The 16,014-nt window shown below is 38.9% G+C and overlaps 1 protein-coding gene across 1 annotated transcript in view; it reads left to right on the forward strand.

Moving 5' to 3' along the window:
* Positions 1-16,014, forward strand: part of Cntnap4 (contactin associated protein family member 4) — a 249,520-nt gene that overhangs the window by 228,605 nt on the left and 4,901 nt on the right. Inside the window, exons 21-23 of the mRNA XM_003472026.5 lie at positions 195-282; positions 14,300-14,518; positions 14,828-14,899. Coding sequence (XP_003472074.1) covers positions 195-282; positions 14,300-14,518; positions 14,828-14,899 — 379 coding nt within the window. The remainder of the gene's footprint in view (positions 1-194; positions 283-14,299; positions 14,519-14,827; positions 14,900-16,014) is intronic.

Here is a 16,014-nt window from a genome sequence, read left to right on the forward strand (position 1 = left end):
TCTGAGTACAGTATAGAAAAGAATGTTCACTTTTTAACAGCTAAATCTTAAAATTATTTTTAAATAAAGTTTTTTAAAAAAGTTTAAGGCAATAATGTTAACCATTGCTTATTTTATAAATTTTTTCCTCTTTGTTTTCTGCCCTTTCCTCAATGAAATGAAACCCAACGGGATGTCTGTAACTTATTTTGTAGATTGATGGGAATACAAGGAGACAAGTGTACCTGTCATCGGGCACTGAGTTTACTGCTGTCCAGTCTCTGGTACTGGGCAGGATTGGAGGTGAGTAAAAGACACAACCATTCCCCAAGTCATGATGCATAAGTTTAGATCAGAATAATCACGTTACATACATGCAACACATACACACACGCACACATAAACACCCCATAGCTAAAGAAATCTCTTGTCCGGTTCAATTATGCTTTGAGTAATGATCGAGATAAGGCGTGGATATGTAACAATGAATAGTGGCTTCCTACAGGACAAGCAAGTGTCCTTCTTTAACAGTAAAGCCACGCTGGTCTCTGTCTTGTGTCAATTCAGCATCATGAAATACAGTTTTGTTTTCACACTTCAGAAATATCAGATGAAGGTAGAAATACTAGGTCAGTATAAATCAACTGCCAAAAGTAGAAACTTTCATTTCATGAAACAATGAAGATAAAAGTCTAAAAGGACTAGAAGGTAGAAGCAGCTAGTTTACGTCCGGCTAGCAAGTGTGTTTTAGATTAGGACTTGTATTCTGTTTGCCTTGTTGTGTGGTTGTGGTTGCCAGTGTCCTTGTCTACACTCCTCATAAATGTCTTACAATGGTGCCTGATTTTCATCATTACTGCTGATTATAGCAGTGAACTAAAGCACACTCTTTCCATTTTACCATCTGCATATGTATGCATGCTTGTATTTTCCAACAAGGACTAAATTGAAAATGGGGAAATAAATTTTAAAAATTTTAGTAATAAATTATAAAATATTGATGTTTCCTGTTAGTCAATAACCAGGAATGGGGTTGGGGGTCTTATAGACTGGTTTGATTCCTATTCTGATATTTAACGCTAACTTGGACTATTTTGTCCAAGATGGTAAATGGAATCTTGCATTTTTGACCTTTTCACAGTTATTTGTACCTTGATTAATCATTCCTTGTATTCCCTGTTCATAGTCTCAGAATCTTGAGAGTGTTTGATTAAACCCATGGGTGAATGATCAAAATGTTGGCCTGCAAGAAGGTTAATAGCTAAGTTTATAAATATTTATAGGCATTCATGTAGTATGATGCGCTCTTATATTCCAAACAGCAGAAATATCATGCATTGTAATGTTCTTCCGCTGTGCCATGGTGGACATAAAAAATGTGTACAGAATACAATTTAGTTATTTGGAGGCTTACTTGAAAAATTCCAAGTGTCTCACCATGTTACTTATATCAATCCAGCTTCTAAGGTTGACAGTTATATCATTTGCTGTCAGGATGCATACATAATTATATATTTGGTGTGAAATGGTGGTTTTACTGTATTCTGTAGCTTTAAAGTTGATTCTAATCCTGGCCCCTAATGTCTAATTAGCAAATGAAACTCTATGCACATGAGTGTGCATGTGACTACTAGGTCTAGACTAAATTTTAGATGTATAGAAGCAATGCAATGGGTAGGCTCTCAGTTAAAAACAGAGAACATGTGTTTCATATATGTCACAGACCAGTGCAGACGTAAGGACACTGACCTCTATGAATTGGCTATTTAAGTTTGGACTTATAACTAATGTGCCTTTGGATGTCGTTTTTTTCATAATGCTAGAGGATTTTACTTCATTTATAACTGTAGGACATAAAATGAAGCCAATGGAAATTTTGAGAAGAATGGAACCCTGTCATTTGCAACAAAATGGATAGAACTGGAGTTCATTATATTAAGCAAAATAAGCCAGAATCATAAAGGCAAATGCCATATGTTTTCATTTTTATGTGGAAGGGGTTGGGGGAGGGAGAGGAGGAGAGACTGGATAATGGGCATCAAAATACAGCAAGTTAGGAGGAGTAACTTGAAGCTTGGGGACTGTAGTTCACACTGACCTGTTGTACTTTTTGTGAAGAATAAGAAGAGGGGCTCTCAGACTCCAAACATAAAGAAAAGATGAGGAGATGGAAATAATAATTATACCAATTTGATCAACACATATGTACTGAAATATCCATGTACAGTTATTACATATCAACTCAAAAATTTTTTAAAAATTGGAGAAAAATCTAAACAAACAAATGAGCAGCAAAAACGTGAAAACCACACCATGTGCTGTCCATGGGTTTATTCTCTTTTCTACCTTTTTAGCCCAAGGGGAGGTAGGTGGCAGAGAAAGTAGGTAGGACCCTAGAAAGGCCCAGGATGGAGGGAGGCTGAAAGCATGGGAGGGTGGAGTTTCATTTTCTGCAGTGGACAGACTCCCTGAAAATCTTTGCTGAATATCTAACTTTGCTCCCTGTTGCGTCTTCCATATGCTGACTTGCATATAACTGCGGCTGCTAGTCACAGAAGTATGTGCAAGTGATGGTACTGGAGAATCCCCTCTCCCAGTCTCCGCATCACTAGATGCTGTCAGTGCATGGGTCTGTGAGCTGATACGGCATTCCTGATATCAAGGAGATTCCTGGTGCAAGATGTACCATAAACTCTGGCAGAAATAATGGAAAAAGTCAAATAAATGAACTCCTGATCTCAAGAGCTTTTTCTTTTATCAGGGTGTGAAATAAGGCATGCACCTAAAGTATACAACACAGAAAATTCTAACTGTAATGCGTACTATTGATAAAAAAAAATCTTATTGCTATCTTCAAATTTAATGGCAGTTACTGATAAAGATTTTTGTGAGTAGAAATATGTTAAGTATATTATAAAGTAGGAAATTGATTTGAATCATGTGAGGAGAAACATTAATTAATAGAATGACATTTAATATGTGTTTTCCTTTTTGCAAAATGAATATGGGATATTAGTATGGAACTAAGGACATTAGTGTTTTTATACTGGTTGTATGTTATTTGAATGCATATCACTCATTGAAAAATAAGATTAAAGTCCAAATTGAGCAAAGAAGTTTATATTCTGAACGAATTCATTCTCCCAAAAGTATATGTGATCATTTATTTAACATGTGCCTAAGGTGTGGATCTTGAAACAGACTAATCATTTGTAATTCAAAGGAGACTAATTATTTTGTGTGGTACATGAATTCATTTTCAATGTTAGAGAGTATCTTATTGTCTTCTTGCATAACATTAATTTATAGTAAAGCAGATCAACAGGATGGTTGAAGAGTGGAGCTATTAATTTTTCAAAAAGCACTACCCAATTTTAAAGTTACCTGCTGGGTTAGCTCAGGTCACCTGAGGAACAGCTGCCAAAGAGCTTCTTAGGAGAGCATTTTTATAAGAGAAAGGGGGGAGGGAGCCATGTGACTCCCTCCCCAGGTGAAGGAGACAGGGTGGGAAGGTCGGATAGACATATGCCAGACCACTCTGCAGTCTACGAAAGATTTAGCGGTCTTTAGAGAGCCCTTGAACCAAACTCAAGGGAGTCCTATTCTGCCCAGGAATAAACCCAATGCAGAGCGTCTGCTGTGATCAACTCCTGGCCAGGAGCAGCCCATGGGAAGCATGGCCTTGCACAGGTAGGAACAGATTTCAGAGTTGGCATTTGAGGCCTTCTAGCTACACAGCACATTCTTGTGGCCTTGTGCTTGTCAATATGTTTTCTCCTTTTGCAAGTCAATTTGGCTCACCAATTTATCTATTAACTTCACACTTGCTTTGTGCTCACCTGCAATCTATAGAGAATCCCCCTGAGGAAGGTAATGCTTACATCTGCCCTTACAGAGCTTGTGGGTACTGGGGACTCCTAATCATTACAACATGGCCCTGTGTATCTAATTAAATATAATGTTCCCTGATAATGCTTCAGATAAAACAGTTCCAAAATGCCCTCTCAATTAAGACATATTAAGGTACATTTCTATTTTTTTAATTTTTAAAATTTTATTTTAAAGAGAAAAAATGCAGGACAGAAAATCAGAAAACAAGAGACATACAACAATTACAAGAATAGCAAAAAGCCCATCTTGATACATTTCTTCTTAAAAGATAATTTCTACATATATTTTAAAGGAGCAGAATAGAAACATTGATGTGTGGGTATGAGCGTGTGTTTTGAAGTTGTATTTTGCCTTCATTTTCAATGAAAAAGCTTAAAGATTTGACCATCCACTGCTTTTACAGATGGAAACATAGAAATAAAGAAAATGCCTGTTCTCTCTTGACTTTCTCCAGTACTCTTTTCTTAAACTTAGGAAGAAATTTAGAGTTAATTTTGGATCTCTGGTAAACATAAATAGCAGCTATGGAGCAAGGTGGACTAAAAAGCAGTATTACACTGTACTGTGATGGGGCAATGACCTCTAACTCCCTTCTACATTTGAAGCATAGAACAGCTCAGTAACTGTGGGGATATTACTGTGTTGATAGTCGGGAGCTATGGTGGGAAGAAGACCCAGGCTTCAGCAGGCTGCCCATTTCAGATCACCCCTTCATCACTAGACTACATGATAGGTGCCATTCACAGTCACTCAGGGGACTGAACTCAGAGTTATAGGCCTGGGTAGTTTTATAAGTGTGAATAGTTTTATAATTTATTTCAATGAAATCCTGACAAATATTCCACTCATTCTGAGCAATAACATTTGTAGAGGTGATATGATGACTGCTAATGACCATTTCTCTTTTCTGGGGCTACAAAGCCAAGCAGTGCACCCAGATAACTGCAGGGCAGATTTAGGCCAAATGCAAGTGCAGAGTGCAGTTAGCAAGGAAAAGCCAGCATACTCACATCCCCACGAGCTCCACTGTACATAAACCCTCTGTGTAAAACCCGCTTCCGCCCCTAGAGGTGAGGAAAAAGGCGACCAAGGTCAACTTAAGACATTGGCTTTAGCCGTATGCTGTGAAATGACACTCAGGATACTGCAGTAGTTATTTTAAAAGTAAAACTTAAAAGTTAAGCACAGCTAAAATAGAAAACATAACAAATAATCTAAAAGTTTTTAAAATTTAATCTGACCCATTGCTTGTTTTTCCCTTATAATAACTTGAGTTGTCATAGACTATTTTTAAAGCATAGCATGACTTCGTCTTTATGAAGACTCTGGTTGATTCCAAGGACTCATCCCTGTCATTTTGAAGTAGCTGAAGGCAAAAACATCTTTTTCTCCAAATCATGATACATACACGTAGACCCAGAGCATCACGTTCTAAACCCAGAGACCATTCATGATGCCAAAAGAAGCCTCTTGCCTGATTGTAATTATGCAGCGAATTATAAAATGGAATTTGGGATCTTTGTCAGAGGAACATATAATCATGAGCATGTGGCCTTGGCGGGATGGGCATGCTACTCCTCTGATGATGGTGATGTCATACTCATTACTGCACTGTCATTTGGCAGTCACTCCTAATAAATCAGCTCTACCTTCCTTCCAGAAAATATTAGTGCTAAAAGCAAAAGTCTTCCAATTAAATCTTTAAATTTTCAAGCACCAAATCTAAAGTCTTTTGTACAGTAGCAAAACATGAAGTTTCTAAAATAGAGAGATTGTTTGTTTTGTTCATTACTACAATGTATAAAATGTATCTGAGCCAGAAATAAGTAATGTAAAGCCGTGTGTAATGTAATGTAAAGCCACGAGTTTGTTAAGAGGTAAAGATGGGTAGAAGAGAGAGGTAAGTAGTGGCTGAGCTGTAGGATGTGGATGGAGTCTGAGGTAAGAGCATTGCCACCTGGAGGCAGCACTGGGTGGGTTCATGCTGATGATCACCTTAGCACAGGTCAGGATAAGAGCAGTGGAATTAGAATTCAGCCTGTGTTGTCTGTCAAGTGCAGTGGGCCATTAGAGCTGGTTTCCATGTCATCATAGAACAGTGTGACCTTGTTATCTAAAATTACTTCTTCTCTTTTCCTGTCTGATAGTCATGCTCCTTAACAGTGACTGGAGTAAAACATTTGTCCTGACAGTTCAGACTCACTGTGCAGTTGTGTACTGGAGAGGAAGCAGTGCCTTTGTTCTCATCTTCCTTGTGAAAAAACAGGCAGCCTGGGGCCACTCCTTTATTAAGTATGTTGTGTATAACTTCCGTGTGTTCTGCCATCAAAATGAACGATTTGTCATCATGTTCCCTTAAGATAAATACTTAATGGAAAATTATATGAAAAGAGATTTCACTAAGATGTGATTAATTAAAGGAAATATTCAGGTATAAGTTATTTTGATAATTCATTGAGATTTCATTGGATTACAATTTTACCATTTTAAAAAATCTCACTTAAGATAATTACATAATTTTAAAATCACACGGGATAATGTGCCCATGTCCTGAATAATGATATATGTAAACCCACTGCAAAAATGACTGAGAATCGCTGCTCAAAGGCTCAGCAGTTTGTCATTGCTGTTTGTTACTTTTCATGTCAAGTATGGAACGACGCAAGAACCCAAAGCTGTTGGTGCTTCATGGTGGTAGTGAGGGTGTCAGGTTGCTTCAGATACACTCTCTTGGCCTCCTTCATAATGAATCAGCTCTCACAGGTGCCTTTCACATCCAAAATTGTAACCCTAAATACGAGTTCTGTGTGGGTTGACTTTATGTTAGAATCTGAGTTTAATAAAAGCCCAAATATTGTTTTCACTTGTTCTGAGCAGCAGCTCTGGTATATTTAAAGGCGATGGATCCTTTATCTCTCCTGAGTCCGCAGAGGCAGGAAGTGCACCGAGTTATTTGGTGGTGATTTTGACCCAGATGTGAATGAAGCTGTGGTCTAGGGGAAGAGGACATCTACTCATTCTCCCCAGGAGATCATCGATAACAGTCTTCCATCTCCAGGATATTTTCAATAAAACCTGCTCGAAAGCCAAAGAGGCTCATTGAAAAGTCTAATTAGATTTCTTAAGGACACTGCGATTTTTCAGATATCTTGTCAAATGGTATTTAAAAGGAAACAAGTTGTGCTACAAACACAAGATAAACATAGTTCATTGTGAGACAGGTGCCTGTAAATAACTTCTGTGTTACCTCTGTTTTCAAGATTATATTTCAGGATAGTAGACCTGGCAAGCAAGCAGATGCCGTTTATGGTTAACGTTTTCCTTTTTGCAGACAGTATTTGTTGTCTGATTTGCCAGTTTACTCTTCTAATCCCTCTTTTTGTTAAGTAATTCGAACAAGGATCAGACTCTCCTACCTGGCTCTAGCTCTGACTCCTCCTTTGATGAGGAACATGATTTTCTGCAGACCTCTTTTATCTTTATGGATTAAAGATACTGAAATCCTTTTTTAGTTTAAAAAAAAAACCCTTTCAATAGGTATGACTTTATAAGTAATTTGTTTTCTGAGGTCCTATATTTTTTATAATGCATTCTTGCTCATGAGAGCCACAAGAAATTTCATAAATGCTCCTTGTAATTGTTCCTACATTTACTGTCACATCTTCCCAGAAACAGTCCTTTCACTGTAATGGAAAGGCACTCCATCAAATTCCAGTTTCTTGGTACTTCCATTTTTCTCACAGACCTTTTGTTAAGAGGAGTCTTCATTTTACCAGCAAAGTCATGCTCTTGGTTGGCATAGATATGATCAAGGCTTCTTTTCCCTTAGGCAAGGCCACCCAAGAATCTAAGTCAGTTAAGGACTTTCATGAACATCCAAAATATAGTTATCTCATCAGGATTGCTGTGATGAAGAAGATAGTTGTCTGCCATGTTTCTTTTTCTCACCTTTACACTGTGTTGGTGTTCTAGCAATCAGATAACAGGAAAGGTAGATCGTTTGGCTTTTGTTTTTGTTTAGTTTAGTTTTGTTTTTTGCTCATTAGCATTATGAGCACAGTTATCCAGGCAGATAAATGATGCTCTGCATTTTTAAGGCCCTGTGCAGGAGCACCTTGGAGTACAGCTATTTTGTTTAAATTCAGCTGTGGGCTGTTAAGTCCCTTGTAGTTTCTACTCCCAGTGCTAATTCTAGCCCATCACTAGTACTGAAGCAGAGAGCTGTTGGTCCATCCCACCAGGAGAGATGAATCTGGAAACTTCTGAGCTTCTGAGTTGGAGTTCATAGGGGTTAACCAGCCTAGGAAAGCCTCAAGGAAAAAAAAAATGAACTCTGTGAGTCATCTACACAAGGTAAAGAGCTGTGCGAAGAGGAGCTGAGAGTGACCTAAAATTTGGTTGGTGTCCTTTATATTCTGAGTTTTAGTGCAGAGAAGAGATTTCCTCTGGGGGTCTGGCTGCCCCTACCCTCTGGGTTTAGGACCACAGACTGCTACATGATCTGCATTCTCTGGATTTCAGCCTCCTAAAGCTGGAAGGAACTGAGCAACATTGAGCAGATTTAAACCAAAACTCCATTCTTAAAAAGATTGAACACCAATCCACCCATGGTCAACTTAATAACCACATGCATTTCCTTCAAGTATACTTCTTAGTGGCAGATTTGTGAAAGTTAACTCATCTTAGTCTATTCAGATTTACATTAATACTTCAATTACATAGATACAATTCTTTTTACACTTAATTCCTGCACCAAGAAGAAACTTAAAGGGTGACCAAGATTCAACATTAAAACACAATACTTTGACCAATTAACCGGGTTATAAACATATAAAAACATTAAAATCACACTAAAAGAGCAATTACAATCACAGTCCTTTTTTCACATTAGCTTTTAACATGGCATGGCAAGACTCAAACATAAGGATCTCCTGAAATTCAAATGTACTCTTGATTTTCCATTGTTTTATTCTTCTAAACAACCATATTTTCTGTTTTGTCCTTGCAACCCACAGTTCTAATGGAGGCTTCTTCTTGGCCAAGTATTTTAAATTATTCTACTGGCTCTTTGCTCTAAATTTTCAAAATAGATCTGGTCAAAAGTTCTCTAAAGTAACCATGCTACCATCCCAACAGTAGACTGCACTGAAATTTTTCTGCCACCCAGGTAATATCTCTAAATATAAACAAAAAGACTAACTTTCATCTAAAGCACAATATACTACCTGGACTCCAGCAGCCATTGCAGTCTTACCCAACAGAAGCCTCCCAAGCTTCATCTTATTGGCAGGGTTTCCATCAGTACTCTGATCTTTCAGGTTTCGACCAATCTCTCCAAAATAGTACAGCATACAGGGGCTGCCTCTTTTGCTAGTCTCTCAAAAACTTTCCAAATTAATTTCCAAGGCTCTTAGGTCACATGGCCAGGCATTATAACAGTAATGACCCCCCTCTCCTGGTACCAATTTCTGTTGTAGTCAAGAGTTGTGCAGAGAACAACTAGAATCAGGACGTGGAGTTTATAATATTTTTACAATCGTCACCAGGAGTTAACACAAAAAAATGCAGGAAAATCTATCTGCAACACCAAAGACAGAATATTTAGTCAAGGGCCTAAATCCCACAGCAATGTCCCACATGAGTTCAGATGAAAACCCAGAGCTCATGACAGTGCCTCCCACAAGTACAACTGGAGGTCGAGAGCCCACAAGAAGGACTCACAACAGTCTGTTTTACAGATCTGTGCCAAGAAAGCCCAAAGATCAGCGGGGAAGCTAGAAAGTCTATGCCAGCAGGGTGAAGGAGTTATGCTAGTAGGTTGAGGGTTCTTACACTGGAGCCAAGAAGTTACACTCACAACAAAGACCAGGGCTGTCCTGAAAAGCACCACAGCCGTCCTCAGTGACATGGAGGCCCTGAGCTCCTCCCAAGCAGAGTCGGGTACATGGCAGGAAGCAGCGTGATGAGTTCATCCTGGAGACCAAGCAGCATACTTCTTCCCCTCCGGAGCCAGAAAGCAATGGTTGATGTGAGGACCAGAGCTTCTCCAGGAGAACCAATGGCTCAAGCAGCAACTCCTCGGAGAACCCCCAATGCCTCAATGCAGCAACACATTAACACCTCAACCCTTCCTTCTTCTTCTCCACCTATTTATGCTGGCAACTTTCCTCAGGTGGAGCATCTTCCCTCAGTGTCATGCTGATGTAATCCAGCCGGCATTAAGTTGACCACCAGTTCTTAATTCGTAACACCAACAAAAAGCCAACCAGCCCACCAGACAACCACAGAGGTTTCTTTGAAAGTAAAGCTATTCAAGGAGACAGACAAAGACATGGATGAAGTGTAAAAAGAGAAATTTAACATAATTCTAGGAAAGTATTGAAAGACCTTGAGGAACTAACAAATAGGGTTTTTTTTTCTGAAACTAAAAAATTCAATTGGAAGGAATGACCTTGATTGATACTTGAATGTATCACTAGGAAGATCAAGTAAATGAAAAGCATTTGGCTCACACAGGAATAAGTCCTATATGAAAGTCAGGAGGGAAATTAAAATAGATTTGCAAAATACACAGGGGAGTTCTAACGTGGATAAATGGCATTCCCATCGGATAAAAGGGGTGAAAGTGAAACAATAGTTGCATGCACAATACAAGACATTTTCCAGGCCAAATAAAACTTTGTGCTGGTGCAAAGAGCTCACCAGGTCTTCTGTAGAATATCGAGAAACACAAATGTGCACACACACACCTAGGAAGTCTGATAAGGGTTACAAAATCATAAGGAATCTCACAAATTTTGAAAAAGAAGTAATAGAGCCAAAAGATGTAGTAGTAATATCATAGGTACTAGAAAAACAGGGCTATAAAAAGTTTTCCTTAAAATAAACACAAAACCACAACCTAATGCATCCAGATAATTTCCTGTACCAGATACACTCTTTTGTAGTCAGGGGTTGTACACAGAGAACAACAAGGATTAGGACATGGAGTTTGTAATATTTTTATAATGGTCACTGGGAGTTAACACAGGAAAATGCAAGAAATCTATCCGCAACACCAAACACATAGATTATTTAGTCAAGAGACTAAACCCCACATCAATGTCCCACATGAGTCTAGATAAAAATTCAGAGCTCAGGGCAGTGCCTCCCATGAGTCCAACTGGAGGTCCAGAGCCCACAAGAAGGACTCATGCCAGTCTCTTTTATGGATCCGTGCCGGGAAGACCCAAGGGTCAGCGGTGGAGGCCAGAAAGTCTATGCCAGCAGGATGAAGGAGCTGTGCTAGTGGGATGAGGATTCTATGCTGGCGCCGAGAAGTCACCCTCACAACAAAGAGCAGGGCTGTCCTGAAAGGCACCACAGCTGTCCTCAGCGACACGGAGGCCCTGAGTTCCTCCGACAAGCACAGTTGGGTACGTGCCAGGAAGCAGTGTGACAAGTTCATCCTGGAGACCAAGCGGCACATGTCTTCCCCTCCGGAGCCAGAAAGCAATGCTCGATGTGAGGACCAACTCTTCTCCAGGAGAACCAGCAGCTCAACAGCTCAACAGCAACTCAAAGGAGAACCCACAATGCCTCCTTAACACCTCAAACCCCAACACCTCCCTTCTTCTCCACCTATTTATCCTGGCAACTTTCCTCAGGTGGGGCATCTTCACTCAATGCCATGCTGATGTAATCCAGCTGGCGTAAAGTTGATCACCAGTTCCTAAACTATAACACACTCCATCACGATGTCCCACATTTTTTCCTCATACTATTATGACTGTTCAAAATTCTCATTTAGTTTCTGTTTCTGTTTCTCATCTCTCCTCCCCCAATAAAGTGTAAGATGCCCAAACTGCAGAAAACTTGTTTGCTGTATCATACCTCTGAAAACAATAAATATTAGTTGACTGACTCCCTGTTTTAGGTTTTAAAGTTTAAATTTTTGTACAGTAGTTTTTAAGGAGGAAAACAATATTTTCAATTTGTAAATATGAGGTTTTTTAAAAAATATGCTGTACATCAGATTTTGACCAGACAAGTAAAACTTGACTGCATTTTTGACTCAAAAATAAAATTATTTTAAAAGCCAATAGCAATTCTATTCAATATTCTAATCTCGTAGAACAAATATAAAAGTACTGTTTGTTATTCATCATTATAGTTAAAAAATTTCCAATGCAAGAATGCATTTTCCCCCTAAAAATGTAGATTTAAATATACAGTTATACGTCTATATCCATGGGATATTTGTTTCAGGACTCTGTAGCAAGTGCCTAGTATAAAATACCATGGTATTTGCATAGAGCTGACATGTATCTCCAATATGCGGGATTACTTATGAGACCTACTACAGTGTAAATAGTCATTACACTATATTGTTTAGAGAATAATGACAAGAAAGAAAGCCTCTACATGTTTGGTGTTGACGTCATTTATTTAAAAACAATCTTTGATCCCAATATTTGATCCCGAACTGAATTGGTGGATGGGATCCAAGGTATGGAAGGCTGACCGTGCATGCACGAGACTGCTGTGGCAGTGGATGGTTATTTCTTTGTTTTCAGCATGGTGACAAAGTTGCTTCTGTGAGGTTGCTTAGCAGGATTCTGGGTGTTGAAGGTCAGCTGTGTGCCAGAGGAGCCCACAGTGCAGCGTATGTGAGCCCGGAGAGATGCTCTCCTGTGCTCTCCACGTGTAGGGAGACAGGGGCACTCAGGAGGGCAGGCACGGCCCACAGAGGCTGAGTACCTGGGCCAGTATATGTCTGAGTCTGTTCACTTAATGCAATGAACATGAAGCTAGTAATTCCTTTTTGGTTCTGCTTTTGTTGAAAGAAATCCATTAAGTCATTCTACAACCAGCATTGAGATTTCCGAGATTAATGAACAGAAGTCCTTAGTGCAGGCTAATTTGGAACAATACATTGAACTCTGGAAATAGTTGCCCCCACAGAAGATGATGCCACCTCTCCAATCTTCGGGTTTCTTTTTAAAGAAATTCTGGCCAGGATTTTTATTATTAGGTATAAAATGTAAAAGAAAATGGAGTCAAAGAAATATTCTTCAAAAGCCTAGATACAACAAGACAGGCTGCATCAGATTTATGATGCTCAGGGTTACTTAAAACACAGCACTCAGGCAAACAGCACACAAAACAGAGCACCTCAGACTGAAACAAAACAAGACGCTGCTGAGGATGCAACCACGGTGAAGGGAAGAATATCTCCAGCCTAAAACGCTTCATAAACAAAAGAACCTCGGGGCTTGGTGTCCAACAGGATTTGGGTCCTGTAAATAATTTCAACAACTGTGTGATCTCAGGAAAATCATTGAAATCCTGAACCTATGTTTCATATTTGCATGACTGGAATAAGAAGTTTAACCATGTGGCTCCTATACACTGAGAAAAGTAACATTCAAATCCCTTAGGACAGTGCCTAGCACACAAGGTGAAGTCATTAAATACTTAACACTTATTATCTTTTTAAAATGAGAGACAAAATACCAATTTCATCTGTGCCCACATAGGTGAAGTATAAGGGAGAGTAATTGTGCTATTCTGTGATTGTACCTGGACGAATGGAAAGTAGTCTGACAACACTTGAATGTACAACAGATTTTATTCTTGGTAAACAACTAATATCGAGGCTTCCTTATTTGTTAGGATATAATGAATTTAATATTCTGGCATTCAAGCCAGTCTCTGTTCCAACACTAACTAAACTCATGGGAGCAGGACTTGTCTATCAGAAAAGCACAGCATATTTCTAAGTAACAGGTTGTAATTAAAATAGGAAGAGAGACAAATGGGCATAGACGTTTCCAGTGCTGATCCTGAGTCATTAAGGAGACACGCTGGTGGCCCTGGAGCATGGCTTCTTATTGACAGCAGGATGCTGTGTCAGCAGGATTAGGTGGGATTGTAAAGTATCAGAAAGCTTTTAGCCAGACCAAGTCTTTAGATTGGATGATTGTTAAGGGAACTCTACAGGATCAATTCTGCCTCTAGCTTCTGTTATTTTTATGGGTTAAGTCTTAAAATCTGAGCAGAACTCATTTCTAAATCCAGGACACACACCTCTTGATATTGACTCCAAGCTCTCTCATAAATACATTTTAATGATGTTTTAAAATTTGAAATATTATGACCTCTATCAGTTCATAGCCTGACCCATTCTTAAGGAGGCTTTCATCATTTCCAGAGAAATCCCTGTGTCACTTTTAATTAATATGCTTACAAATTGCTTTAGTTAGCCTAGGTGATCTCAGCGCTAGTTGTAGAAAGCCTTAGATTCTTTTACTAAAGGCAGAGGGTTATTTATTAGTTGTATATTTATGGCTACTGTATAAACAGACTTGGAACACTCCATGCGGTGTCACTGGCTGTTTGTGCTTTCACCATGATGATTACTAACTACTTTGTTTCTTGGTGTTTGCAGAGCACAGCTATGTGGACCATGACACAGCACTAGCTGGAGCACAGGGCTTCACAGGATGCCTGTCTGGGGTGCAGCTCAGCCATGTGGCCCCTCTGAAGGCTGCCCTTCGTCCCAACAACCCAGCACCTGTCACCATCACTGGGCATGTGACCGAATCCAGCTGTGTGGCCCCGGCTGGCACTGATGCCACATCAAGGGAAAGGACACATTCATTTGCAGGTGATTTAAACCTTTGCCTCTACCCACTCATAAACTCACCTTGTCCATTGGATTGGGGAAACTTCTGATTTTGTTACTATGCTGCATTCTCAAGATGGCCTCTTAAAGTTGGCTCTGTTTTAATTTGAGTTCTCATTCTCATTTTTTCTAGAGTCTTAATTTCTTATTCATGGTTCAATTTGAAAATGATAGAGATTCCACATTTACTTCCAGCACCATGTTCAGGTGTAAAATATTTATGAATTTTTCAAAATTTTGTCCTTGTCCTTAGCTGTGTCACCTCGGTCCCTCTTTGTGATTTCATTGCAGATCATTCTGGAGCAGTGGATGAGCGGGAGCCCCTGACTAACGTAATCAAAGGTGACTCAGCAGTAATTGGAGGTAATGAGAAGCGTGGAAGGGTTCATCTTGGTTCCTTATTATATTGCTGATAACTGTGAATATTTAATTTCATATAAATGTCTCTGAGGAACCTACTCACTTTGCAAGTGCCGAGCACTGAGTTGTGAGGACAACTGATCGCATGCGTCTACTGGTTTGTCTCATAGGATCTTTCTGAATTCTTGGCATTCTTGGAAACTTTCAGTATAAATAATTGACAATCTCCCTGAAACACCATATTCAAGGAATAATTGCAAAACTGTAAAAATGAATATTAATTAGATCTGAAATGTCCAGTTGCAAGCCCTATGGAATTCTGAATATAGTTGAGAAAATGTCATTTTCAATTTCCTTTGACTTGGACATATGACTGCTCCAGCAAGAGCTCATGCAAAAAGTAGGAATAACATTAACACGAGAAGCATATATTTTGTGTTGCCTTAATGCTTATTAACCTGGGTATTTTTGAAATAATGTTCAATATCAATGGATATTATACCTTCAATTTCATTTCTATCAGATATTGGGTTAATGGACTACACATGGTTAGCAGTAATTTTAAAATGCAGAGTTAACACAGAAAACTTTTAAAGTATTTCTCCCTGGTAATGTGAAAGCATAGACTTTGAGATGTAATTTATTCAAAACCAGCTCTAGAAATAAACCTTTTCTCTTCCTGATTAATGCTCTTAAGCATGTTATTAATCAAATTATTGAAATGTTAAGTGGTTTATTTTTCCCACTCTGAATATGATATGGACATATATAAAGTAAATAATTATTTTAATGCCTTGCACTTAACATGGTTATTTATCTATGGGCAACTCGTGGGCTTTATACTTGGTCCATTTGATTCTGTTTTTCAGGCGCTTAATCATCCAGATGTGGATTTTCTTCATGTGTTATTATTTTATTCAGACAGTGAATGTTACTTATCAAATATTTGTGGCTGTCAATTTGTTTATGAGCCTTTTTGTCACTTTGACAGAATCCATCAGAATAACAACCTAGAGGAGGAAGGTGCATTTGGCTCACAGTTTTGGAGATTTCGGTGCATGGTTAGCTGGCTCCTTTGGTTTCAGGCCTGTGGTTAGGCAGGACCAGCATGGCAGAAG

This window comes from Cavia porcellus, unplaced genomic scaffold (genome assembly GCF_034190915.1).
Source record: "Cavia porcellus strain 051 isolate PalLab524CR breed Dunkin Hartley unplaced genomic scaffold, mCavPor4.1 scaffold_4, whole genome shotgun sequence".
NCBI lineage: Eukaryota > Metazoa > Chordata > Mammalia > Rodentia > Caviidae > Cavia > Cavia porcellus.